We start from the raw sequence: 26096 nt of genomic DNA on the forward strand, positions 1-26096 counted from the left end.
GATACCCGTTAAGGGCATATGCCGAAAGCACCGTGTTCCATGTCACAGCATCTCTGCCGGTGGTCATTTGATCAAACAATTCTTTCGCAGAGCCGATATGCCCGCTTTGGGCATACGCAGCGATCATCAAGTTCCAGGAGAAAACGTTCTTCACGGCGAGACCATCAAAAACCCGCCGAGCTTCTTCCAAACTCCCACACCTCCCATACATTTGCACAAGCAAATTCGAGAGGTACTGCGCTTGGTGGTGGTGACTCGCGATCTTTGAGTGGACGTCTCTCACCTGGGACAAGCTCTTGCAAGATCTGATAAGCCCAACAAAGTCTTCCACCATTCCATAGACAAAAGAGAGAAAGTTCTCAACAGAGAGAAAGAAACTAGCTTATATGCCCGAAGGAAAAAAACCAAAAAAGAGAAGCTCTAAGCTCTTGGAAAGCTCTCACCTTTGTTTATACTTAATACTTACTTGACTCCCACCACCGCCTTGAGAGCGCTCATAGCTTCCAAGAGCTTGCCATAGTCACTGCCGCTGCTACACCCGGATGGAAGCTCCACGCCCATGAAGCCGTAGAGCCGCTCCACTTGAACGCCCAAGGATCCACCAGCGGCGTCCCGGTAGCCGATCAACTTTTTAAGCGCAACAATCTCCTTGCGAAGGCGAGCGCGCTTTTCCTTTTCCGGGACCTGCTGGAAGTTTTCACCTTGAACACCATCACTTAAGAAGAAACTTAAAGCTCCAAACAAGTAAAAGAAAGCTCTCACCTCGGGCTTGGCGGCGGCGGCGGCAGCGGCAGCGTTTCGTGCCGAGGTGACGGATTCGTCCGAGCTCACTGCGTTGGGCTCCTCTGGAAAATCCTCGGTCATGGAAGCGTACTCGTCCACGGAAGATCTCGGCTCCTCCTTGCTGTGATCCTGTCCCTCGACGCTGGAGCCACCGTTTTCCACTGAAGCGGCATGGACTTCCTTGGTACTGTCAGGAGCAGCCGCGATCTTTTTCTTGGCTCCACCAGATTCTTCCTCGGGATTTTCTGGACTGGATCTTTTGTTTGTATCTTCCGGGATAACGCTCGATCCCACTCCCTGATCCTTACTGCCACTGCCCTCCTTGTCTTTATCAGCATCAACCTTGACGCCACTCTCTTTGTCTTGCTCGCCATCGTGGTCATGAGCTTTAGCTCCAGTAGCGCCACCATCGTCATCGTCCGCGAGCTCAACTTCCACGCACTGATAAAAATCCGGAGATCCTTTGCACTGCGATTCGGCCTTTTCGATCTTGCTGCCATCTTCATCGTCCTCCTCTTTTTCCTCGAGCTCCACCGAAGTCTTTGGCTCCGAGGGAGGCTTCTCCACCACAATGTAGTCCTCGGAGGATTTCCCCGGCTCGCCGTGATCCTCTGGAGCCTCCTCGCAAGAAATCTCTCCAACAGCTGGCTCTGGGCGATCTTCTTTCTTCGATCCGGCTTCTAGGTTCTCCGAGCAAGCCGACGAAGAAGCCCCAACTTGATCCTCTTTCTCGGCCTCCCCATCATCCCGGACAGACCCCTGGCATTCCTCGGAGCTCCCAGGCGACCACTCGAGGTAGTGTTTGGGAGCCTGGAGGATCTTCTTGAGGAGAAGAAACCCCACAGCGGCCGATCCAACAGGCACCGCGAGGAGAGCGCCAGCAAACGCAAGAACGACCGCGGATGGAACAAGAACCGGGAGCGAGATCACAACAAGCCCCCCAATGCTGGCTTTCTTGCCCAGCTCCCACAGCCGCGACGACATAGCGCTTGCAATCTAGGATCTCCTACTCACCGATCGGCACCACGCTCACAAAGACAACACAAAGAGCTCGCTGGAGGAAGCGCTCGCCCTGGTCCGCCTCCATGAACCCTATAATCACCGAGAAAGTCACTGTTATGTGGCGGCGTGGGAAAGCGACACGTGGAGCGCACTCATACGGTGTCACCTGACTCAGCGCTAGCGCGGGAAATTTAAAATTTGGGTTTTAGGGTTCTTGGCTAGGTTATGGAGAATGCGGGGATTTAGGGTTCTTGGGGCGAGTTACGTCCAGCGCAGGGGGATTTCCAAGTGGTTCCGTGCGCAGTGGTGCGATGTCCGCCTGGCCTGCGGTGGCCTCCCTCCCACACAAGTCCCAGTGGCCGCCATTCGCAATCCCGAGATCATCCGCAACTCTCCTCGCCGGGATGCGCTTCACGAGCGGCGGCTTCGCGGCCATGACGATGAGTGCCGCGCCGAGTACCTCGCCGCCAAGCGGATCTCCGGGGTGGGATTCCAGCACCACGGCTTCGATTGCAGCATCGACGACGTGCGCTGGATCGGCGATGGCCAGCAATCCGTGTCGCTCATCTGGGATCTCCACAACAAGCCCGAGGGGATGGATCCCTACACCGCTGCGAAGAGGGTGGTCGAGATCGCCGGTGTGTTTGGGAGCGTGGTGGAGAGGACAGCGTACGCGAGCCGCCGGATGCTGTGCTTCCTCCCGCTCTTCACGCGCGAGTATAACAAGGTGAGAGACTTCGAGGTGGTGGACGGAGAGGTGGTGGAGAGGAATCTCTCGTGCCCGCTTTGCGGCGATGGTGAAGCTCGAGCGCCGCACTGGGCGAATCTGGTGAAGCACTTCCGGCTCAAGCACGAGAGGGCCAGGACCAAGATGATCTATCGGATGCATCTGGCGTCCGGGGAGGAGAAGAAGTCGTGGAGGAAGATCTTGCTTCACCAGGAGACCAAATATCAGCGCGCTGCTAGAGCTGTGTTGACGCCTCGGGTGCTCTTGCCGGATGGATTGCCGCTGGCGCTCATCAAGGCCGGGTACTTTGTGAAGCAGATGCCTGATAAGCCCGCCAAGGCACCGGACATGGCTGTTTGGTCTCACATCCTACAGGTACTGTTATTCTTGAAATGTTTCTCTTCATCGTTTCTTCTTCTTTTCTGCCAGTTCCATTCTGCCAGTTCCACATCAAAAAATTCTTTTTTTCTTGGTTTCGTTTGCTCCAACTTCTTTTCTTCCATCTTTGTTCCTCTCAAAGCTTAGGTCCAGTAACTCTGAATTTGTTTTTTTTCTTGTTTTTTATTACATAGAGCTTTGATGGCTTCAACTTTTTCCTTCTTTGCGCTTTGATCCAATCAACTTCTTTTCTTCCACCTCCAAATCTTTGTTCCTCTCAGAGCTTTGATCCAGTAACTTATCTTTTTACTTGTCTTTGCGTGGAGCTTTGATGACTTCAACTTTTTCCTTCTTTGAGCTTTGGTCCAATCAACTCTTTCTCATTCTATACTGTCTCTCTTCTTTGCTTGCATAACTTTTCATTTCATTCATTCATTCATTCATATACTGTTTACAAGGTCTCGCAGCGTCCCCCCAAGAAGCATGAGACTCTTTGCATATTTCTTTCCTCTTCTTTGCTTTGAGCTTCTCGCTTAGCACACAATGTTGTACTTCTCATTCGTCTTTCTCTTCTCTAACCATCTTGGAACTTTTTATCAGGTAGCCAACCTCGGGATCAGCTGCATCTGCCTCGTCTGCGACAACGTAAACTACACCGGCGCAATGGAGTTCGCGCGGCGGCAGAACGTCCACACGGTCCTCATCGGCATCGGCGCGAGGCAGAAGATAAAAGAGAAAGCCAACCTCTACTTCTCGTGGGAGGAGGTGGTGACGGGCAAAGCCCTGGCCATGGCCGAGCAAGCCGCCGCGAGCTGGGCCACCAAGCAGACCGAACCAGGCAAGTCCAAGTCAAAGAAGAAAAAAAAGGAGCCTTTCGCAGTCCAGGAGGACGACATGTTCTTCGAGTACTACGAGAACTTGTACCCCTCCTCCTCCGGCTCGTCGGAGTTCGAGTGGAGCGATTCGGACGAGTCGGACTGATCCGTGCTTCAAAATCTTCTCAGGGATCTTTGTTTCCTTCATTTGGAAAGTTTGCGAGGAACTTAGCAGGCTTTGATCTGCTTGTCGTGCTTCTCGCGACGTAAATGGAAATCTTTGCTTCTTTCATTTGGAAGTAACAACGATCATTGTAAGTTTGCGAGGAACTTAGCAGGCTTTGATCTGCTTGTAGTGGCTGGGTCGACCATCTGGGAATCTCACAAGCTCTATCGTGTAGCCATCGCGCTTGAGCAGCAGCTGCTCGTTCGATCCCAGCTCCTCGCAAGCCAGCTTCCCCGATAGCTCCCCAGATCGAATGACTTTGGAGTGGAGCAGCATGAACTTCCCATCCGCGAGCTCCACCACCGCGTTGTGCCACGGCGTGGGGATGTGGAAGTTCTTCTCCTCGGACGAGCGCTGCGCGGCGAGCAGCGAGGTATGGATCACATTGATCCCATACTTGGGGCCGCGATTGGGATGCGGGTGGATCGAGACGCGCAGCGCGAGAGGGAAGAGCCACTCCACCATGGCCGAGTAGGCGCGGTTGCGCAAGAGCATGAGGAAGCCCACCTTGCTGCAAAGCTCCTCCTTTGCGGCGAGCGAGGGGAGACCCTTGCAGCTCTTGTGTTCTTGGAGATCCTCGAGCATGAATCTGGAGAAGCCATGGTGTAAGTTGCGCGTCTCCACGCTCTCTTGGATGTCCTTGCGCACGGAGGATTCGTCGTTGCCAAACAAGCACAGTAGCGCTCGTCTCGCGGTCTCTGCGCTGGAAGTGAGCTTCGTCTCGATCGGGTGCTCCAAGACCGTGTTGGAGATCAGCGCTGCGATGCTATCCTCGTCTTGGTTGTCCAGGAGGAAATCATCCAGGCGAAAGAAGTTGATCAATCCGGGATGTAGATCATGCGCCATCTCGCGAAACATCCTTCCGTAGCTATCCACAGTAGCATCATCGGCTCCAACTGGAAGAAATCGCGTAAGACGATGGATCGAAGCAATCCAGCTCCAGGAACTTACCCAGATCCGAGAAGACGTGGCCATCCGAGACGATGTTGTAGTGCACGCCCGGAGGATAGACCTCCTTGACGAGATCCGCGATGATCTTCATGGAGCGAATGGCGAGCTCCTCGGCCTTGTCCGGGAACTTCCCCAGCGTCTTGTCTGGATTGCACGACTTCACTGGAAACGCCGGCAGGATGAACTCGAGAGGAACGTTTCTCGCGACGTGGTATCTCACTCTCTCGCCGAATCTCTGCTTGCCTCCGCTGGTAAACCACTGATCGTTGCTGGCAAAGTGGATGAAGTTCTTCTCGATGATCTCCAGCGCGCGAGCGGTGATCTCGTCCACCTCTTGATCGGCAGTGGAGGTGTCCAGGAGGCAAGATCTCGTCATGGCGCTGTTGTCCAGCAAGAGAGGGGCGAGGTAGTCGATCTCGCGCTCCAGCGTACCTGGATCGACGAACACCACGCCCTCGAAGCCATTGCCGAGGAATCTCTCGTAGATCGTGGCTGCCCAGGTGCTGGATTGGTCAGCTCCGAGCAGAGTGATGGTGTACTTGTTGATCGCTGGAGCGATGGTGCGCGAGGCTTGCTTGGCTGCCTCGAGATCTTGTGCCTTGCTCGCAACCACGGACTGGAAGGTGAAATCGCCCTTCTGGGCGACTGGGACACGGCGCGACGCGGACTGGGAGATGAAGGCGATCTCGCCGCTCTCCCTGTGAATGTACAAGAAAGCGATCTTGTCCTTGGGATAAGCCATGGCGTTCTAGCTAGATGGGAAGAATTGCTATAAAGTTTCTAGGAATTGCGATCACTTACGTGTTTGTTCTCCTCTGTTAGGTCGAGGTCTCTTTGAAGTTCCTTTATATAATGGAGAGGTGTCTTGGTACATTTTAGACCCGCAATTTAGAAACGTGAGAGGGTTGGGCCGCCTGTCCTGGCCGCCATGTGGAATTATATTGACCAAGCCAGTCAGAGTATTCCTAGAATGTTTTAAGCAAATAAAAATAAGCCTAATATACTAGGAATTGTTTAGTATAACTATTAACTCTATATCTGTTTAATATAATTAATTGATTCTTATTATCAAGATTTATTGGTACATTATCAACTGGTGGAATATCCTTGGCAGCGGGCCTAGGGTTTTGCAATGCCTGACTCCGTAGGTCGCTTCCAACGCTTCCATGATTCCATGTTTGTGTCCTTTGAAGGTGGAACACATCGCGCTCTCGATCCAGTTAAGGACACTCTCGTCGGATCCTTCTTCCAAATCAAGCTCGGCGGAAGTATCAGGGACGTGCCCGAGAGTTTGCTCATGTACGTCCGGCAGGACTTGGTAGACTTGTACGATGCCCTGCTGACTGACATTGCCGACGGTGAAGACACCCGGAGGGTGTACATCGGCCACCCAGGAACCGGAAAATCCCTGACGGCCATCCAGCTCTTGTTCCTCTTGCTCAAGCAGCACAGCGCTAACCCAGTGGTGTACTACTCGCATACGGTGTCCCAGGGAGTTTACCACCTTTTCAAGGGGGGACAGTTCCACTCGCTTCTTAAGTTCGACGCGGTGGCGCGGTACTTAGAGGATCCAGACACGTTCTATATACATGATGGCAGTGAGGTTTCGGATTCAGGCGGCGTCGAGGCCCGAACCGTGCTAGTAACAAGTCCCAAGGCTAGTGTTTACAAGGAGTTCGCCAAGGCTTCTGGGGGCTACGACGCTTTTTATGGTCGCTTATGGACTGAAGAGGAGCTGAAAGCATGTCGGGAGCGTTCGTATTCCCGGATACCATGGCAGACAGTCGCGCGGCATGTATATATGGCCGGCCCCATTCCCAGGCTCGTCTTCCAGACTGCGGAGAAGTTCAAAACCGTGGTGCGGACCCTGAAGAGCAAGCTAGCTCAGACATCAGATCTGCTTTCGGTTTTTTCTTCGATACGCGACCACGACCTGGAGCAATCTTTCTCCCATGACGTAGTGCTTCACTTGGACAGGGGAAACGATTCGTCGGAAGGTTACACAAAGATTGCTTCGGACTATGTGAAAGAACAGTTGTTGCTACGCCTGGATAAAGAAAAGTGGCTGGAGATGATTGACAAATACACCAATTTGCAAGGTGTAGGTGGCCTTACTTGTTTCCGGGCCACCGTCCTAGAGCTGCTTATGCACATTACCTTCCCAAGGTTCCTGGGAAAGTGCGAGCGGATCTGCAGCAAAACGCATCGACATTCAACTGCTGCTCCTGCCAGGATGAATGTGGATGAAGCCGAGGACTTCAAGGTTGTCTTTTATGTGAACTATGAAGACCTGCAAGCCAAGATCGAAAAGTGCATCGGGGATAAGTGTGCAGCGGCTTACTTCTGGCCGCGTACTAGGTCTGAGGCGGCCATAGATAGCATCTACATCGACTGCAAACGGAAACAGGCGTATCTTCTCCAAGCCACTGTCTCTAAGAAGCATGTGGTCGTATGGCATCCTGTGAAGTTACTTATGGAGTTTCTGAGCAGCAAGGCGATCCGGATTGCAGGTCTTTACTTTGTGGTGTCGGACGCGATCTTTTCAGGATTCCGGACTCAAAGGTGGAGGAAAACTCGTGAAGTGAAAGGCGAGTATCCTGAGGTGATCAACATCCCCAGCCTTTGTCAGTACAAGCTGGAGTTCTCGGTACTTGAGGACGACTGGAAGAACATCGAAACGCTGAGCGATACCTTGCGAAACATGGATGACAATTTCAAATTGACACTGGTAAGGTTTGAACTTTATTTTTTTTGCGATTGTCTTGACGGTCGTTGCTAGAGCCTGGAGAAGGATTTGCCAGAAGAGCATGTCCAGCGCAGGCGTTCTGCTGACAATTCCTCGTCCTCGTCTGTCACGTAAGCCAAGTGACGATTCTTGTTTGATACTCATTGAGGTGTTTCACAGGATCGAGCCAGAGTGCGAGCTTGACATCACAGAGATAGATGTGGCCGCAGGCGAGCTTTATGAGCAGGACTATGATGAGGAGTAACGTAAACCTTAAACCCTCAAACTTTTTAAACTTTGCAACCAAATGTTCAAATATTTCATAATGGAATCTAATTAGGGCGTCTTTGAAGACGCTGTGATGAAGAAAGAGTGGATTCTTCCCGATGAAGACCCAGGAGCATGGTACAATGGTTAAAAATTACATCACATAAGTTTAACGTAATTTTAACTTTATCACCCTTGTGCATGCAATTGGGCAGCTGTGAAACATGGTTTGAGAAAGTTTCATGATCCAAAATTTTCCCCAGCCGTAGCAATCCAAAGCTTCTGGAGGAGTTTATTATGACGTAATGGCTTCACGAACGGCTTTGAGATATCTTCAGTTGCTTTAATGCTAGAAAACACTACTTTGGCCTGCCAGCAGTTCCAGGACGGTCTATACCTCCCATCGCTCCATCAGCGCATCGCATGATCCAGGTGGTGATATAAAAAACTGGATAAGAGAAACCCCGTAGCTGTAGCTTTGCATTCGTCCAATCTTCTTATCCGTTCAGATATGGTTTTCGTCGAGAGATCCACACTCGTCCGCCCAGCGTCAACAGTCCTCAATGGATTCGGTTTCGGCAACAACACCAAAACGCTGCTGTGCATCTTCAGCCACATGTACCAGGAGTTTCCATACCGGAACCGCCTCCTCTTCTTCAGGCCGCCTTCGCAACCGTTTTCGAAGATCATCACCCACATGAAACAGTCTTTGGCGGCGGCGCTGTCCGAGTTCTACCCTGTCGCTGGCAGGATCTCCGTCCGCAAGGACATGCGAATGCAGCTCGAATGCAACAATCACGGCGTCATGTTCAGCGAGGCGTCGTGCGATCGCCCACTTCCCGAAGGCGACAAGTTTGATCTGGACCCCGAGTTCCTGCTGGAGCTGTCTCAAGCTCCTGGGCACGAGAAGGATCTCAAGTGGCCGTGGCCGGAAGATGCTCCACTCCTTTTCATCCAGGTACACAAGATCTGACAAACTGTATTGAAAGACAATGTTATACTTTCAAGGTGACCGAGTTTTCGTGCGGAGGCGTCTGCGTGGCGATGAAGTACAGCCACGAGCTCATGGATGGTACAAGTTTCTGGCACTTTATTCAATCCTGGGCGGAGATCTCTTGTGGAAAACCAATCTCCCAGCCTCCTTATGTGGTTCTATTCCCGATTGGAATCCCACCTAGCGATGCTCCTCCTCCACCAGTTCCCAGCGGAGGAATGCTCACTCTACTCGATCGAAATGCGCCGGATCCGGGGCTTTTCGGCTACAAGTCCTTCCCGAGAACTCGGAGGTTCCGATTCGGGAAGCTGAAGATCCAGGCTCTCAATCAGAGAAACCCCGAGTACTCCACATTCCAGCTCCTATCATCGCACATCTGGTGGAAAGTTTGCTTAGCTCGCGGCTTGGGCGACAAAGACACCACCAAGCTGTTCTTCGCGGTGAATTGCCGAGGGCGATTCCCGCACCTCCCGAAAGAGTATCTCGGCACTCCCGCTGCATGGGCGATGGCGTCGGCGAAGTGTGGCGAGATGGAATCGCTGGGAATGATCTCCTCGCTCATCAAGAAGACGATCAGGGAGTTTAGCGAGGAGAGCTGGGGCGTGTCGGCGGGGTTTCTCGAGCACTACGCGGGTGGAGAGTCGAGCGACAAGGCGGTGCTTGATATGAGGCCGGACAGGGACTTGTACATTGGGAGCTCGTTCTATTTCCCGGTCTTCCACGAGTTCTCGTGGGGGACCCCGTGCGAGATGGCCATGGCGCAAGCTCCAGCGAATGGGCGAATGTATTACTTCCCGGGCAAAGAGAAAGGCAGCGTGGATCTCTACATCACGCTGCAACACCAGGCAATGGACAAGCTCGAGAACGACGCATCTTTCTGCGACATGCAGGCGAGCTAAGCAGTGACTTTGCAGATTCTTTTCTGGTAGTTAATAGTTATTGTGTCCAAACTGGATATATACCTTGTTCGTGAGCGTCTTCTCTTTTAATTTCATCTCCAGCTATTGGTCCCTGCAAAAAGGGAGCTTCTACAGTCTGGAGTAGAAACCATTAAGTTGCATACTTTTTTATACGTTTGTATAGGTATATCTTACGGTTCACAAATTGCGTATTGAATAAGTACTTCTCATCCATGGCTGGTCGAAGGGAAACATCATGAAGTTAATGAGAACCTGAAAGCAGCTCTTCAACTTATGGCACGAGTGGAAGTGCCAGGACCACAAGCTGTTTCATACGAAATCGATTACAAAGAGAGATTTATGTCTGAGCAAACACAGAAACCAACACAGTCTCTAGATAGCACCAAGATCTTCTCCACCTTAATTGAAGCTTTGTAGATAAAGTTAAGATTTGCAGTTTTTCTTCTTGGAGAATGTAACTTAAAACCCACTAGCATATGCTGTGTATACTACAATTCTTTCTTCAGATCCTTCTAAGGCTCTCTCCCCACTTAGTTTGCTTCTAAAATTTTTTTGGAAAGATTGAGTGCTTACTAACGTTCTACTTCAAGTATTTAGCAGTTTATAATCCATTTGAAGGGAACTAAATAACATCCAATCCATCAAAATCAACTATAACAACACTTAAGCCATCCGATGACTTTGATGTGTTTCTGTTTTTCAGTGAAGAGTTACTAGGGGTTGATCTTTTCCATGAAAACAAGACGATTAAGAGATCGCTTGCCCTAGCAGAGAATCTTCTAAAACTGAAGGCATCGCAAAGGTGAAATAAAATTCTGGCAGTTTGGAATTTGGATTCATGGCGGCATCGCTTCTTTCTTCGGACGATGGTACATTGCTGTTTCCACAAACGATCCAACACGACTGCCTTGTATCCCAACACTGGAATCATCCCCACCCGCCAGAGCCAAGGCAGGCAGCTCTTCGACAAGCAGCGCTCCTCGCTTGCCCCGCGCCAGCGCCATCTCGATCGATTCCTGCTCTCCCCACTCGAGGAGCAGCAGCAAAGCCTCCAAATCCATGAGCGCCTCGCCCACATTTCTCCCAATGGAGATATCTCGGCCTACATCTCGCTCCTGCAGGACTGCCGCTCGCTCGAGCAGGGCAGGGCAATCCACCGGCACATCGCCCACAGCAAGGTGGCGGGCGAGCCGTACGTGCACAATCTCCTGCTCAAAATGTACGGCAGGTGCCGCCGTCCCGGCGAGGCGCGACTCGTTTTTGATTCCATGCCCCTCAAGAACAGCTTCTCCTGGAATCTGATGCTCACCGCATATTCCCAGGCAGGGCATCTGGAGGAGGCGAGGACGCTCTTTGATTCCCTGCCTCACCCAGACACAGTGGCCTCGAATATCATGCTGGCCATGTACGGTAAGTACGGCAGGACGAACGAGGCTGCGGAGCTGTTTTCTGAAATGCCCGTACGAGATGCCGTTGCATGGAACACTCTGATGACAGCATATGCCCAATCCGGGCATTTTGAAGAGGCACTTTCTCTGTACAGGAGCTCTTGCCTTGAAGGCTTGCGGCACGACCACATTGCGTTCATAAGCGTATTGGAGGCCTGTTCGCGGCTAAAAGCTCTTGAGGAGGGCAGGAGAATCCACCATGCTGCTGCAGCAATCGGCTGTGGTGCAAATCTCAAGGTCGTGACAGCAATCGTGAATTTCTACTCCAGGTGTGATCAACTTGATGAGGCCAGGAAAGCCTTTGATGGTGCCCCGGAGAAGGATGCCTTCTTGTGGACGGCCATGGTTACAGCATATGCCCAGGCAGGGCATCTGCAGGATTCTGAGGATCTCTTTGCTCAGATGCCTGACAAAGATGCCGTGTCGTGGACGGCGATGATGGCAGCATATTCCCGGAACGGGCATCCCACTCAAGCTCTACGAGTGTTCCGCCAGATGGATCTGGAAGGAATCCACCCAACCGGTATCACTTTCATCACGGCTTTGGATGCCTGCGCGATGATCCCATCGCTAGCGCTCGGCCGGATCATTGCCGCCACCATCTACTTTGTAGAGCCCAGGTTGGAGCCCGCGATCCAGAGCTGCTTGCTCCAGCTCTACGGCAGATGCGGCGCTCTGGGCGATGCCAAGGCCGTGTTTGATTCCATGCGCGACCGCAACGTCGTGACTTGGAGCTCGATCATTGCCGCGAATGCCCAGAATGGACAGGGCCATCGTGCACTGGAGCTTTTCTACTCGATGCTCCTCGACGGTGTTCTTCCCGTGGAGATCACGCTGATCAGCGTTCTTCACGCCTGCTGCCACTCGGGACTCTCCGGGAACGCTCCGCAGTTTTTCCAGTCCATTGCCTCGGATTTCGAGCTGCAGCCCATTGCGGACCACTTCGTTTGCGTGATCGACGTGTTTGGGCGATCCGGGGAGATCGAAAATGCCGCGGACTTGATCGCGAGCATGCCGTTTGAGCCCAATGCGGTGGCGTGGACAATTCTTTTGAATGCTTGCAGGATGCACAAGGATGTGGAGAGGGCCAAGAGAATCACCGACAGGATCGTGAGGCTCGATGGGTCGTGGCAGTATGCTCTCCTCACGGGCATTCACGCCGATAACGAAAAGGTGGTAAATTAAAACCCTGCATTCTTCCGTGGCAGGGAACTATTCTAGCAGTACATTGGGTTATGGATATTAGTTTAATTTCTCTTTAAAACAACAGAGAAATATTATTGCAACAACTTATTTTCGAATATGTACATAACTTTTTTAAATTATGAAAAAATTATGGGAGCTACAACAATGTAATGTTCGTAAATTTACACAAAAAATGCATATTGTTTTCTGCAAGATGGATCATTCAGCGCTGCAAAATAATCTGATGCTCGCCATCCTGCCCGCAAAGAACATATTTTTTAGGAAACAGAGAAAGCAGAAATCTTAAAGATCAAAGAAAAGTCTCACCTTGGTATCCTCAAACAACGACGAGAAGTAAACCGGATCATAGATGGATCCAGCCAGGGTCTCGCTTTGCGAAGCTTGGCTCTCATCCGGCCAGAAGGGCTCCGATCCCGGGACCTCGCCGAGGGTGGCAAGGCGCGCATCGAAGTTAACTGGCTGATACGAGGCAACATCATACGACGAGAAGCCTTCCCGGATCAATGGAAACCAGATGAATGCCGAGATCACGCGGGCAATGGAGCTCGTGGCTTGGAGTCCCAGGAATATATACAGCGCCATAGCCGAGAGCTTTCCAGGAGCAATGTTCCTGATGAAACAAGCCGTAAAGCTCTGAGGAATGCGAGAAAAAACTTTTCTACCTGAGCTCATTGGCGACGAGGACGAACCAAGAAACGTCGAGGAGAAGGTTGCATCCCATGAGGACGAGATAGATTCGAAGCAAAACTTGGATTCCACTCTCGATGGCTATGAGAGCGAAGAGGGCGATGGCCAATTCCGCCACGGGAACTCCAGTGTAGAGCTTGCTTAGCGAGCCGAGCAATGCGCACCCAATCTAGAAGCTCAAGGATGAATTTGAAAAAAAGAAATGGAGATCTCTCCCTCCTTGTCTTTGGTATCTACCTGGATGTAGATTAGCGCTGTTCCAAGCGATTGCAGATGCTCCGGAACGAGCAGCCATTCGCGAATCCCTTGCAGCAGATTCCCACATTGCAGTGCCCCGGGACACTCACCTGGCCAATGCCGCCAACCACGCATAGCCTCATCGTCTTCTCACACCATAGCCAAGCCCTAATACCAAGCAGTATATTCGCACATCATTTAGCTATTCTAATAGTATTTCAACTAGCAAAGATCCCAGCTCCGCTGGGAGATATAGCATACCCAAGAAAAATAAATTTTCTTTTCTAATTTTACGCATTCAAAAAGCATTAAAACATTTTGAAAATTTTAATAATTTGCTATAAGATTGTCTATAGCAAAACAATTCAAATAATATACAGCTAAAAATCTAGAAAATTAAAATTTCAAAATACATATCTATTAAATTATTCAAGACTACTTACTATTCAGTAATTATATAAAAGGGAACATTATTATTGATTAATTTAGATTATTAAAATATAAACGTTTCAAATATAAAAATGGATCTAAGACATAACTATATATATATTAAGATTTTTTTTATATGATATATTATTTAACATTTTAAAACATACTATAAATATGTAAATTTTTTATTTAAGTTTTTAATTTAGTATTAAAATTGCTGTATTAAGATTATCATTTGTCAGTAAAGTGTTACTAATGCATTATAATTCTCAATAGTTCTTCATTTTCTTGTATCAAAACTTATATTATTGATACTTAAATTTTAATCAAAATAATAAAATTATTAAAATATTTAAATGAAAACTATAATAACAATTGACATTTGTTAAAATTATAATAAAACATATCATTGACAACACATATATAAACAATTGTTAAAAAACATTATAGATAATATTTACAGCTATAACTTATATGAATTTTAGGAACAACATTTTAGTTAACTCTAAACATGAAACCTAATTATGATTCTGAAAAATGATTCATTAATAATGATTTCTTTTATAAATTTAGCATTGTGTATTTTAAGCACTAAAATGGGTTTTTTTAGCACTAATTATTTCTCTAAAAAACTAAAATAATTTATTTTATAAATTAAATGCTAATTTATATTTCAAAACAATAGCACTCTTATACTTTCTTTCTTTACTCAAATACTCCATTATATATTTTTTATTAAAAAAATGTAAGATCTAACGATTAATTATTATTTTAACATTCAAAATTACTATTTGCTATAGTATCATATATACCCTATATTTATCATCTGGAAAAACCCATTTAGCAATTTCATTTTATTAGCACTATCTACATCCCTTGGAGCTACAAAATGCAAAATCTAAGTAATACAAAATATTCAGAAGTCCCAAATCCACACCTTTCAAATTATCATTTGATTTATGTTTTTATGCACATATTTTATAAGTGTTATTGATTTTGAAACTGCATTGGGCATATTTAAGAAAATCATATAAATTTTTTATAGAACTTGACTTAATCTATAATAATAATATTAAAAATAGATTATAATACTATAGAATGAAATATGTGAATAATCATGGCAAAAAGTTTAAAGAGATTTTCTCCATAGTGGGTTTATTATTCTTCAGATTTGTTGAGAAGCTAATTGAGTTTTTTCACGGATGGAATTCTTGTTAATTAATATGACTGTTGATTACAATTAGTTATACAACACTACCAGTAATTAAATCCAGAAAGAAATGTTAAGAACAAATATATGAAATAACATTATTATATTCATAGTAAGATCTAAACTTTTTAGCAGAAAATTGTATTAAAGATGAGATCTTTAAACCCATTGCTATCTATCAAAATGAATGTCCAAAGTTTATCACAGTAACTCACAAAAAAGTAGTGAAGTTAATGTATACAAAGAAATTGAGATTGTAGAGCTGAAGTTTGTTAATTCTTCAAGTGTCATTACAATTAGTTAGTGAATCTGAATAATAAATTACTGATGCTTTATTTCGTTAAAGTGGGACTTTTCATTATCCCACTTATGGTGTGTGGCCACATGCCATTTTTATAACAACAATAAAAAATTAAAGTTTTAGCTATATAATTTATAAATTAAAAACTTTTCATATGATTTTATGTTATAATATTGTGAAATATAAAAAAATAAATTAAAAAACAGATAGAAATATTAATAAATATTAATTAAGTACTAGGAAATGGCATGTGGACACATGCTAATTAATATCCCACTTTTGCTGAATAAGTCCCACTTTAACGAAATAAAGCATACTGGCACTAAATAATATAATGAAATTTTAATAAACAATTATATACTCATCATGATTAGATGTCATTGCTTTCAGTTTTACCTAGCTATTTAGTTTTCTTTTTCCTTTATTTCCTCATCTTTCAAATGCCAAAAGTCTTAGAGAAAACCTTATTATGATAAATAACTCTTCAAAAGAGTAATTGCAAAAGGTATATTTTTTAACTTTTTAAATTAATGCATATAAAAGAAAATAAATTTGCAATATAAATCCATGAATCCCTGTCAGGATTAAAGATTTTCATTAAAGAAAATAAGAGTTAATGAATTCTTTATGGTCACATCAACCAGTGCATTACACTAATAGTACAACATCTCATACCATAATTTTCACATTAAATATAAATGTATAAATGTATAAAAATATTTAATGTGTATAAATAAGTGTATGAAAAACATAAAAATGCTCATAAAAGTTCTCATATAACTGTTTTCAAGCATGAAAAACTTTCAAACAATGAGGTCATATAAGTCTAAAATAATATGAAAACTGAACATCAATTATAAACATAATTACATTTTTAAATTATTAACTTATTATTTAAAAACATAGATGTATATAATAGTATTAACATATTTTCTTTATGATAATATATTTATAGTAATATAATATCATTACAGATATATTATATACATAAGGTTAATTTCTTTTGTATTTGCATTTCTAAAAAATAAACTTTTTTTTTATCAAACTTATCATTTTTAATTAAAGGGTTATTATTTTCATTTTATTGACTCTACTTGATGATTCTCTTGTATTATCAATAAGATTGTTCAGCTCTAGATTTGAAAGAACATAAAACTAAAATTTATAAAATTAGATCTAACATACTACTATATATATATATATATATATATATATATATATATATATATATATATATATATATATGAATAATTAAAATATATTCTATATTTCAAGAACCACTAAATTTTAAATTTTATTATTAATTGTAAGGAGAAAATTAAATTATTTTTCAAAGTTCTCTATATAGCTGTTTTTAAGCATGGAAAACTTTCAGAAAATGAGATCATGTGGAACATTGATTGTAAACATAATTAAATTATAATATTATTAAGTTATTAATTAAAAACATAGATTAGCAAATGACCATGTACGTAATAATATTAATATACCTTATATATGATATTGTGTTTATGAAAATATTTTAATATTGTGAATATAAAAATATACATAATGTTAATTGTTTTGTATTTTCATTTCCAGAAAATATAATTTTTTGTATCAATCTTATCATTTATGAGTAAAGTGATTTTTTCACATCTTATCAACTCTACTTCATGATTGTCTTGTATTAGAAATTATATTTTTAAAACCTAGATATTAAAGAACATAAAACTAAAAATTATAAATTTAATCTAATATACTACGATATCCATGAATAGTTAAAAAGAAATTCTATATTGCAAGAACTACTGCTTTCTTCTAGCTGTAAGAAATTTTTCACTTTATTAATACTATAGAATACTATTATCTAGATAAAATATAAAATCTATTTCCAAGGTAAATTATAAAAGAAAAACATAATTTCAGCTGGGATTTATATTATATATAACATGGATGTTGTGGATAATGCTAATCTTGAAGACTAAAAATTATTTTAAAATTATTCTGACTTATAAAGATATTTATATTTGAGATATCCTCGAGAATGTTTTTTTTCATTATTTTAAATATATATATATATATATATATATATATGTATATATATATATAATTGATCTTTTTATTATTATTATTATATTATAAAATAGAAACCTGTATTGTCATAAAAGTGTGAAAATGTCATCATGCATGACAAAATTCCATTTTGCTTTGTTACTGCTCTATTCCCAATTTCCAAAGCATATCATTAATATTACTGTAATAGTAATATAACTATTCAGTAGCTACATTATCAATAATTAAAAAGCTGTATTATTTTAATTTATTAAGATTATTGTGAAAGTTTTTAAATTTTTTAATATCATCATTTAAATTTATCATGGGAGGACCCTAGCATAAATTCTAACTTTTTATTTTTTTAAGCTATCTACCATTTGTATGACATGTGGTTTGTCCTTTTTCTCTTTGGAACTGCAGAAGGTAGCTTGAGTTTTTCTTTCATCTCTGAGAAGAAGCTAACAAAGCTTTTGCTTGTAGTAACCCGAGCATAGATGGTGAAAACTGGTGGCAAGGCCATGCATATGCTACTCAATTCCCAGCCAAGGCACTCTTAAAAGGATTGATTCACCAGGTTTAATATTTGTACCATCACAAGACTCCCTGCAAGCTGACTTGGTCACTCGGAGAAATTGAGAGACAGTCTACTTCATGATTGAGTTGAAGGAACTCAAGTTGGTTGTTTGGTTGTAGTTGCTGTTTGTGGGATTGAAACACCAGAGGATCTTCTCATAGATGGTCTGGGACATGAATGCATCCTTGCCAACACTGATTTTTAGGGGTTGTTCATGTAAGTAGTACTCATTTCCTACAAGTTTGGTACTCTACGCAGGTTGGGTCATTTGTTTGACACAGCGAGGCGTGAAATCTCATCGTTAACTCCTCACTATGGCCATGTCGATGTGGTGGCAGCAGCCAGAGAGCTTGCCTTCAAGCTAGACAGCCCGAGCTTCAGGTTTTGAAAGAAAAAAAACGCTTGCTCTTTGCTTTGGTTTTTTTTACTTCCATACTTGGTCCCAGTGGGAGTGTGAAAGCTTTTCTCTCAGATTTACCAGACACTTGCTGGGCGGGAATGATGGTACATATGCATGAGTTTTTCGTATATTGTTTTTCAATCTCTTTCTCTTTCTTGAGCAACTATGACAGTGCTTTCCAGAACTTACACACTCATGGCACTTCTTCTTTTAAGAAAAGAAACTCTACTATATCATTCACCACTATAGTGTTCAGAAAATACTAATAATGTCACTAATAATCATGATTTTGAGAAGTAAGACCATTGTTATTACTCTCGTTACCACAGGCTGATGGTTCATTCAGATGAGATTGTCAGTAAATTTTCATGAGTTTATATGCCTAAGCAGACGTATTTGCTTATGGCAAGGTCAGTAAGGAATCTCTCGTGTTCTTTCATGGTCTAAATGTTTCTTTCTTTATATCCCCAAGGAACCTTGAGCAGAAGGTGTTCTGGATTATTTGATTCCTCATAGAGTAAGTTCCTGAAGGTTCTTTTTGCTGCACTCTACAGTTACCTTGTTCTTGCAGACTTTCACAGGAAACCGTCCATCCCTAAGTGTGCTGTATTATAGATCCAGATTACAAATGATCAAATCCAGATTTTGATTTGATATCAAGTGATGTTATCAAATTATCATCTATGTGCTGTTATCTTCAAAGATGTAGGCAATAACAGCATCAATGCAGGGAAGAATGCTGTATCCAGTGTCCGGTTCATGAAGTGGGTACTTCAATGTCTACTTCAATGCCACAATTGCTTGCAAAGACATTTCTAGCAATGAAACTGTAACTTCGATATTATGTCCTGTAGAAATAAGTTTCTGTCTTGTCCGCAAAAAAATCCAGATTTTTTAAACAAGAAAACCGATGAATGACATGATCACCTGCGTCGCATTGAAGGCACGTTTTAAATATTTCAACGTCCAGGCAAGTATCAATAATCCCCATAGTTGAAGCTAGCAAGGAAAGAAAACCACAGTTTGTCTGACCTGATCAAAAAATTGGGCCAGTGCTAAACCTCCTAGACGACCTTTGCCAGTCCCAACAGTAATGTGCAAAAGAACAACTTCCTCTCCAATCTGGAAGAAGCAAGTAATCAGATTTGAATGAAAGGATATGAATTTCAGTACCTTCAAATCAGGGGTGATGATGAGTGTAATGTCTGGACAAGTCACATACGACTAATGACGAGATTCCCAGGTGCCTTGACAGTTTCACCACCTGCTTGAGCAGCCATTGACAAGCTGTCCTTTCCACCTTCTATTGCAACCTCAAGCTCGATCATAGTGTCACGAAGAGCAACAGCAGGATTGTGCATATATGTCGGAATCAAGTTCAACCTGCAAAGTTAAACAGATCATAAGGTGTGTAAACACAATTAAGATGAGAGTACCTTAGCCCAAACAAGATTCGTCAAAGCTTCTCCAAGTGCCAGCCTAGTCTTAGCTGCAGGATTCAGCAGTCCCTGCAAATTGTCTTCAGAAAAAAGTAAAGAATTTTTAATCTACCTTGATCGGTTGTTCACCAATAGCGCAAGCAGCATGTTGCCCTTAGCAAGCTTGGACACATCCTTGACATGTCCTTGACACATCCTTGACACACACACACACACAGAGCGCTTACAATCTGCCCGATTGCCCTAAAGAAATTTCACTTGATTTGGAGCGTCATTAAAATCAAAATTGAAGCGTTGCCACCCTTTTGGCGATCTTTGCCATCTATTTGAAGGTTTTGAATTTGAACAGTTAGATTATAAGCATATTCAGAAATAATATTCTAAAAATGGAATAAAAGACGCCAGATGCCATATGCCAATAGCACATTTAAATTAGGGAGTATGATACTAACATATAAAAGTGTTTATGACAGTATATAAATTATAAATATGTTTATAAATTATAAATATAATTTTTTTAAATTAATAAAAACCGTTAAATGGTAAAATATTATAAAATATTTAAGTATATTCTAGGTATATTCCATGTATAAGGTTTGCTTAAGCAAACCAAAATTCTTGCTTCATAAAATAAAGTAATTGATTAGAAGGGAGGTTATTCCTTTTAACTAGTCATTAAAATTATGTAAAAATAATAGATGTTATAAATTACAAAAAATTAGAGAAAAATAAACAACTTGGCATTGGTTACCAAAAATGTTTCTAATCACTTTCTACTTGGAGGAAAGTTTGGAAGTTTCATGTCAATCTGATTAATTCCTTGCTATAATTTTTCTTTTCTTTTCATAAGAACTAAATTGAAAGTGTTGAAATACCAAGTGCTAGAGAATACCCTTTGCACTATTAGATGTCTTCACTACTTCCATAAGATTACCTAGGAAGGATAATTGACTGAGATATCAAAGCCTTCAAGCTCTAATATATTACTCTATCTTTTGAGTAATTTTGATCAAGTAAACAACTTTTAATGAAAAAAACTTAAGAAGTAGAATAAATTGGTTTGAGAGTACCTCTACATATGCAATGTTGTGGAAATGTCAATCTCTACATATGCCTTATTGAAATCTCCTTGGCAACATAATATAGATGGATTGACTCTTAAATTAAACACATTGAAAATGTTGTATTTGTTACTATTCAACAATGTTGATGCAAGGCTAGGAAGCCTATAGGATCAAGCCTATGCAAACACTCACTCATTTTCATGACCAGTTGTCTTGTTGCACTTGGTTATGGTGTCTTATCACTAAGGCAATGCCATATTAGTGTATGGTAAATCTCACAGAACCTAGCATTAATTAAAAAATATATAAATAATTATATGATGTAGTTAAGAATGGTAAAAGTATTGAGAAATTTATTGAACAAGTTGATTAATATTATTTTTAATTGCCCAAAGCAAATCATTTGTAAGCAACCCAAGAGAATGATTAAAAAGATGGTCTATAATGGTTTAAATATAAAGGAAAAAGGCACATGAATAAAAAAATGTGAGCTCATATATTAAGGTTTGAGTAATATTGGGATAAGTGATATTTTTAATCGGTTAACAGTCTTGGGATACTTAGAGTTAAGCATTATTTGATTTGAATAATATTGGGTTGAGTGACTTCCTGAGAAATTTAAATTTAGGAGTTTACATTTGGTATTAGAAGGATCTCAAGTCCAAATTCAAGAACTTACATTTAGTATTAAAAAAGTCTCAAATTTAACTGTTATTCAAAGTTTATATCACCATTATCCATCTCCTTATATCATGTCCTTAAATGTTTACATGTAAAACTGCTATTTAATCACTTTTGTCAAGATCCTTTATTAAATAGTTCATTTTCTAGTGATCCCAAAAAACTTGTGATCAAATGGTTCATTTTCTAGTGATCCCAAGAAACTTGTGATCAAATGGTTCATTTTTTAGTGATCCCAAGAAACTTGTGCTTTTTAAATTTGTAATTTTAATCAAGCCATCTTGTGGAAACCAAATGGATAGAATATACCGATTAAAAGGCATTTATGACTTTTAATTCATTCTCATATACATTGATGGGATAAGCCTCTTAAGTAAAATGACTTAGTTTTTCCATACTACTTTCAATGATCTTTTATAGTGGTGCAAATAAACAAAAATTACAAAATAGGAAAAAGAAAATTCAATAAGAAAAAGAATCTTTTTTGCTTGATATGTAATGTGTAAGGTACCCTTAAGTTAGCAAATGAGTTAGGCAGCTCCAAGATGATATTTAAGCTCCTTTAGCTAGTGGAGGTTACCAATCGAGGGCAACATTAAAATTAAATCACTATGCCTTAGAAATGAACTTTTATATAAAAGTTTGGCAAATACTTCCTTACCACACTATAGTGGTGTTTAGAGCTAGAGTTTGAAATTTTTTTAGAAATCCAATACTTAAGATTGTGTGTTTAGTTAAATATAATAAAAGAAAATGTTGTGATATCTAAATATATTAACATATACTATTATTAGCATAGTGGGATTCAATTTTCTCCTTAGGATTTTAGGCATATTTTTGGATTCCAGGTAACTTTAGTTATCCATAAATAATGCTCAAATTTATGCATTTTTGCTTAGATCTTCTATATCACTTCAAATCTAACTTTTTTTTCTTCTTTTTATTCATATATGAGTATAGAAGCAACCTCTTCCTTTGTTTGTGGTATAGCAACTCATGTTATTACTCAAAACTATGTGGGTATAGTTGAACAATCAAAGTTAATTAATGGTGACATTAATGGTATATACTCCTTACATCCAACTAGAGTTTTTATGTGAGAATCATGAAGATGATATATACCTTTAATTTGATCACTTCAAAATGATTGCCACTTATCATTCTTAGTTTTTGCACAAATTTCCCACTTATCTTCAAAGGATGACAATGCAATAATACAATAGTTTAAATGTGGTAGATTGAAGCATTCTCTTATAGTGTGTATTTATGTATGCTAATGATTATAACAATACTTTCCATCATCTCCTTTAGGGATCATTTGAGTTAGTTATACAATTTAGTGTTTGCTTCCAAAGCCTTTTACTTTATGTGGAGCCACATATGTAAAAGTGAATTAAGTTAGGTGTATTATTGCTAACACTTTATTAGGATTTTGTGGGGTTTATGTAAGCGATTAAATTTTTTATTCTACTTTAGTAGCTTAACTACACCTTTGACCATTTAAAGGAGTCTAACTCACAACCTCCATAAATCTTATTCCCGACTTGGGGATATGCTAGCCCCGTGAATGGCATTTAAGCCACTCAGCCTTTGCATTGGTCCAAGTGCTCCACATATTTGATCCCATAACAGACACCTTAATGGTACCATTGACATCTCAATTTGTTACACTAAGGCTATATTCATTTACCCTTGTCTCATTATTAATCCAAAACCACCCATATTATAATTTCATCTCTCCAAGACTGAGCCATCTATATATGAGTGGTTATCCCAAGACCATAGCTTAGCATCCTAAGGATGCTTGGAGACATGGAGAATACCTTTCCTCAATGTCCCTTCTTCGGTCTCTATCAAGTCCTTTTTCATCTATAGTCATGCTTAAGGCTTGATGGCCCGACCACTAAATCCCATTAACCTCTAAGACTTCCTCATTGCATAACCATGCCTTTGGTCACTATGGATGAGGATTGGCCCTTTTCCTTTCTATAGTCTAAGATTTTGGGACAATATTTTGAAACACCATGACTTTATGCAAGCCTCATGAATACTATGTCCACCTTTATTTCGATAAGCCACACCAAGTATCCAAGTAAGTAGTGCCACCTACTCTTGGATTGGAAACATCATCCATTCAATCTTTTGGGGGAGTTAGAGTCGGCTTTTGAACACTTCACCAAGTTATCCTAAAGTTTTTAACACTAATATTTCCATACTTGAGAGATATAATTTATCTGTCTATATTCACTCTAGCCTTGGACTCCTCAATGGTTATATTATCACTCACCATAGAGGGTATAGCCTTCTTTAGTCACACTAGCCTTTCCCTAGCTCCATTAGAGTCTTTCCCCTAGTATACTTTTGGGAGACGATCGCTTTGGGCTTTCACCCTTAGACTCAGACATGGACTTAGACTTAGGCTCAGATTCGAACTGGGACTCGGTCTCGATCTTGGTCTTGGTCTCAGTCTCGGTCTCAATCTCAGGCATAGTCTTGATCCCCATCTTGGACTCTATCTTGGATTCCATCTCAAACTCCATCATAGACTCCTTGGGCTTCATCTCAGACTTCATCTTAGGTCCATCTCAAATTCCTTCTTAACTCTATCTTAAACTCCATTTTCGGTCCATTTTAGACTCCATCTTGGGTCTAACTCAAACTCCATCTCAAGTCTATCTCAAATCCATCTCAAACTTAGTCCTGACACTTTCATTTGTTATGTATTGGTTCTTTTATATCTCATTTTTAGAGGCTCACTTATTGGTTGCTTTGTGTTTTTTCTTCAAACACTTCTTTAGGAGTTCCACTCCCGCTCTTGACTTTTCAAGTTGGAACTTTTAATCCAAATGTATTATGCTCGTTTGCTTTTGCTTCAGCCACTACCAAGTGGCACCCTCTCAACTCCATTTTGGGGGTTAAGGATTTGTGTTTCATAGGGTTTATACATGTACTTGCTCTAACAACCCTTGACAATACTCTTTAGTTGACACAATGTTATAAAATATATTCTTTACCACTTATAATATATCATTTCTCCACTTCTTGTGGGGGATGGTTTTGCTCAAATGAAAGTTGATAATACTATTATTTATATTCAAGGAAAAAAATGTGAAGAAGGTTGTAATGTTTGTTATTATGCATATAACAATATAGTGGCAATTGTAGGCATTTCTTGGATTGACGTTCTCTACTTAGATGTGTCAATAATGTTTAGTTGGTGTTGTGGTGGTGGAAAGACTTAATATAAAAGTATTTTGTTGAAAGGATAAAAATAGTGGAAGATCTTTGCATTCAAGAGTACTATCAAAAGGTTCATGTGACACTAGTTAATATAATGTTTAATTTCCAAGGTCACTTTTATAACAAGAGTCCCTTATTATCTTAGTTCAAGTTTATATTTTATTGCTCAACTTATTATGATATATTGTCATCTACTTTTGTGCCATGTGATAAAGATAAATTTGAGTTTTAATTGTTGCAAATGATACGAGTCAAGCTTATGATCTCATCCTTAGTGTGTATTGTTATAAATAAAATCATGTTAAGTGTAACTTTGAAACATTTCCCCTTTTTTGTATTTATTTGTATCTTTTTAATTCCTCTCATTTATTTTTATTTTATTTTTATGCTTCCATCACTTTCATCTCACTATTATTTCCTGCTATTTTTCATGTCTTCCTATTTCATTTCCTAATCTCTCTAATGGTCTTAGTGATCCTACATTTTATATGTATTTTGGGGCCAAATTGCAACAAGGCATCCTATTTTAACTGGGATGCTCATCCAATCAAGATTTCCATTTAGTATTGGTCACTCAAAGAATTGAGATGTTGGAGAAGGGCATTATTTTGAAGTATCAAAGTTCATAAGCATGTAAATTTCATCTATTGACAAAACTTAATGCTGGTTTTACATTTTAAAATTTTAATGTTTAATACTAATGCTCTCTCACCATTTTCTCTCAATTCTTTTTCTTAAAGAGCTTATTTTTTCAGTGTTAATGGATTTTCTAGATGAAGATTTTATATTTTTGTGTTTGATATAAGTGTCTAAAAAGTGTAAAATTAGATTTTTCTGTTTTTATACAAGGTTTATGAGGCTCAAAAGGTTGAGCCATAGATTTAAAAAATTTATGATAGATTTAAGAATTTTGCATCACCTGTTAATGATTTATCATTCTGGCATTTATATTATCAATATTGCCTTTAGAATAACCTCTTCATTTTCTGGGGACTAAAATAGATAATAATTTGCAATTAGTAGTACCTTTGGTCTTTATTCTATGTTTTCTTCATACTTATCATACCTCTCCTATTTTAGATGAGCACCTAGGACATTGTTATGTGATTGAGAAGTATTAGCTATAGATTCAATAAAATATCATCTAACATGTGCATAATTATATCTAGTGTTAAGCTTATAATACTCTTGTTGTGCTACAAAAAAACCATTGTCATGAATTGTAATTTCCCATCTATTTAAGTTGATGGTGTTCAATTTGATGAGGCCTTTCCATGATCAACTATTAATAATGAGTTATATTATGATTGCTTTTAACTACATGACTTATTGGATGGTAGTTAGTGTTTTAGCAT

The 26096-nt window shown here is 41.1% G+C and overlaps 7 protein-coding genes across 10 annotated transcripts in view; 3 read left to right on the top strand and 4 right to left on the bottom strand.

Moving 5' to 3' along the window:
- LOC112344738 (pentatricopeptide repeat-containing protein At4g02750-like) overlaps nucleotides 1–334 on the bottom strand; it is a 1761-nt gene extending 1427 nt beyond the window's left edge. Inside the window, exon 1 of the mRNA XM_024670066.1 lies at nucleotides 1–334. This exon is cut by the window's left edge and continues 1427 nt beyond it. Coding sequence (XP_024525834.1) covers nucleotides 1–334 — 334 coding nt within the window.
- A 17-nt stretch (nucleotides 335–351) lies between these two features.
- Nucleotides 352–1890, bottom strand: LOC9659361 (midasin). Of its 4 annotated transcripts, none has more exons than XM_024669864.1 (2): nucleotides 763–1890; nucleotides 352–684 (listed from the first exon to the last, which is right to left on the bottom strand). In XM_024669864.1, the coding sequence occupies exons 1-2, from the start codon at nucleotides 1765–1767 to the stop codon at nucleotides 463–465; spliced, it is 1227 nt and encodes a 408-aa protein (XP_024525632.1). In that variant the 5' UTR covers nucleotides 1768–1890; the 3' UTR covers nucleotides 352–462. The 4 variants fall into 4 exon arrangements, with proteins under 4 accessions (XP_024525632.1, XP_002965296.1, XP_024525634.1 ...); XM_002965250.2 differs by having other exon boundaries at nucleotides 352–687; XM_024669866.1 differs by having other exon boundaries at nucleotides 523–701.
- A 127-nt stretch (nucleotides 1891–2017) lies between these two features.
- Nucleotides 2018–4011, top strand: LOC9660502. Its single transcript, XM_024670067.1, has 2 exons — nucleotides 2018–2887; nucleotides 3491–4011. The coding sequence occupies exons 1-2, from the start codon at nucleotides 2018–2020 to the stop codon at nucleotides 3869–3871; spliced, it is 1251 nt and encodes a 416-aa protein (XP_024525835.1). The 3' UTR covers nucleotides 3872–4011.
- Nucleotides 3975–5688, bottom strand: LOC9659362 (spore wall maturation protein DIT1). The gene is made up of 2 exons (XM_002965251.2): nucleotides 4883–5688; nucleotides 3975–4827 (listed from the first exon to the last, which is right to left on the bottom strand). The coding sequence occupies exons 1-2, from the start codon at nucleotides 5622–5624 to the stop codon at nucleotides 4037–4039; spliced, it is 1533 nt and encodes a 510-aa protein (XP_002965297.2). The 5' UTR covers nucleotides 5625–5688; the 3' UTR covers nucleotides 3975–4036.
- A 2697-nt stretch (nucleotides 5689–8385) lies between these two features.
- Nucleotides 8386–9767, top strand: LOC9659363 (rosmarinate synthase). The gene is made up of 2 exons (XM_002964907.1): nucleotides 8386–8832; nucleotides 8883–9767. Exons 1-2 carry the CDS (start codon nucleotides 8386–8388, stop codon nucleotides 9765–9767), a joined length of 1332 nt encoding a protein of 443 aa, XP_002964953.1.
- A 1811-nt stretch (nucleotides 9768–11578) lies between these two features.
- On the top strand, nucleotides 11579–12421 carry LOC112344739 (pentatricopeptide repeat-containing protein At4g21065-like). Its single transcript, XM_024670068.1, has one exon. The coding sequence runs from the start codon at nucleotides 11579–11581 to the stop codon at nucleotides 12419–12421; it is 843 nt and encodes a 280-aa protein (XP_024525836.1).
- Nucleotides 12422–12534: 113 nt separating this feature from the next.
- Nucleotides 12535–13539, bottom strand: LOC9659364. The gene is made up of 4 exons (XM_002965252.2): nucleotides 13367–13539; nucleotides 13105–13298; nucleotides 12749–13052; nucleotides 12535–12677 (listed from the first exon to the last, which is right to left on the bottom strand). The coding sequence occupies exons 1-4, from the start codon at nucleotides 13499–13501 to the stop codon at nucleotides 12645–12647; spliced, it is 666 nt and encodes a 221-aa protein (XP_002965298.2). The 5' UTR covers nucleotides 13502–13539; the 3' UTR covers nucleotides 12535–12644.
- Nucleotides 13540–26096: the final 12557 nt, after the last annotated feature.

This window comes from Selaginella moellendorffii, unplaced genomic scaffold, assembly GCF_000143415.4.
Source record: "Selaginella moellendorffii unplaced genomic scaffold, v1.0 SELMOscaffold_5, whole genome shotgun sequence".
In the NCBI taxonomy this organism is placed as follows: domain Eukaryota; kingdom Viridiplantae; phylum Streptophyta; class Lycopodiopsida; order Selaginellales; family Selaginellaceae; genus Selaginella; species Selaginella moellendorffii.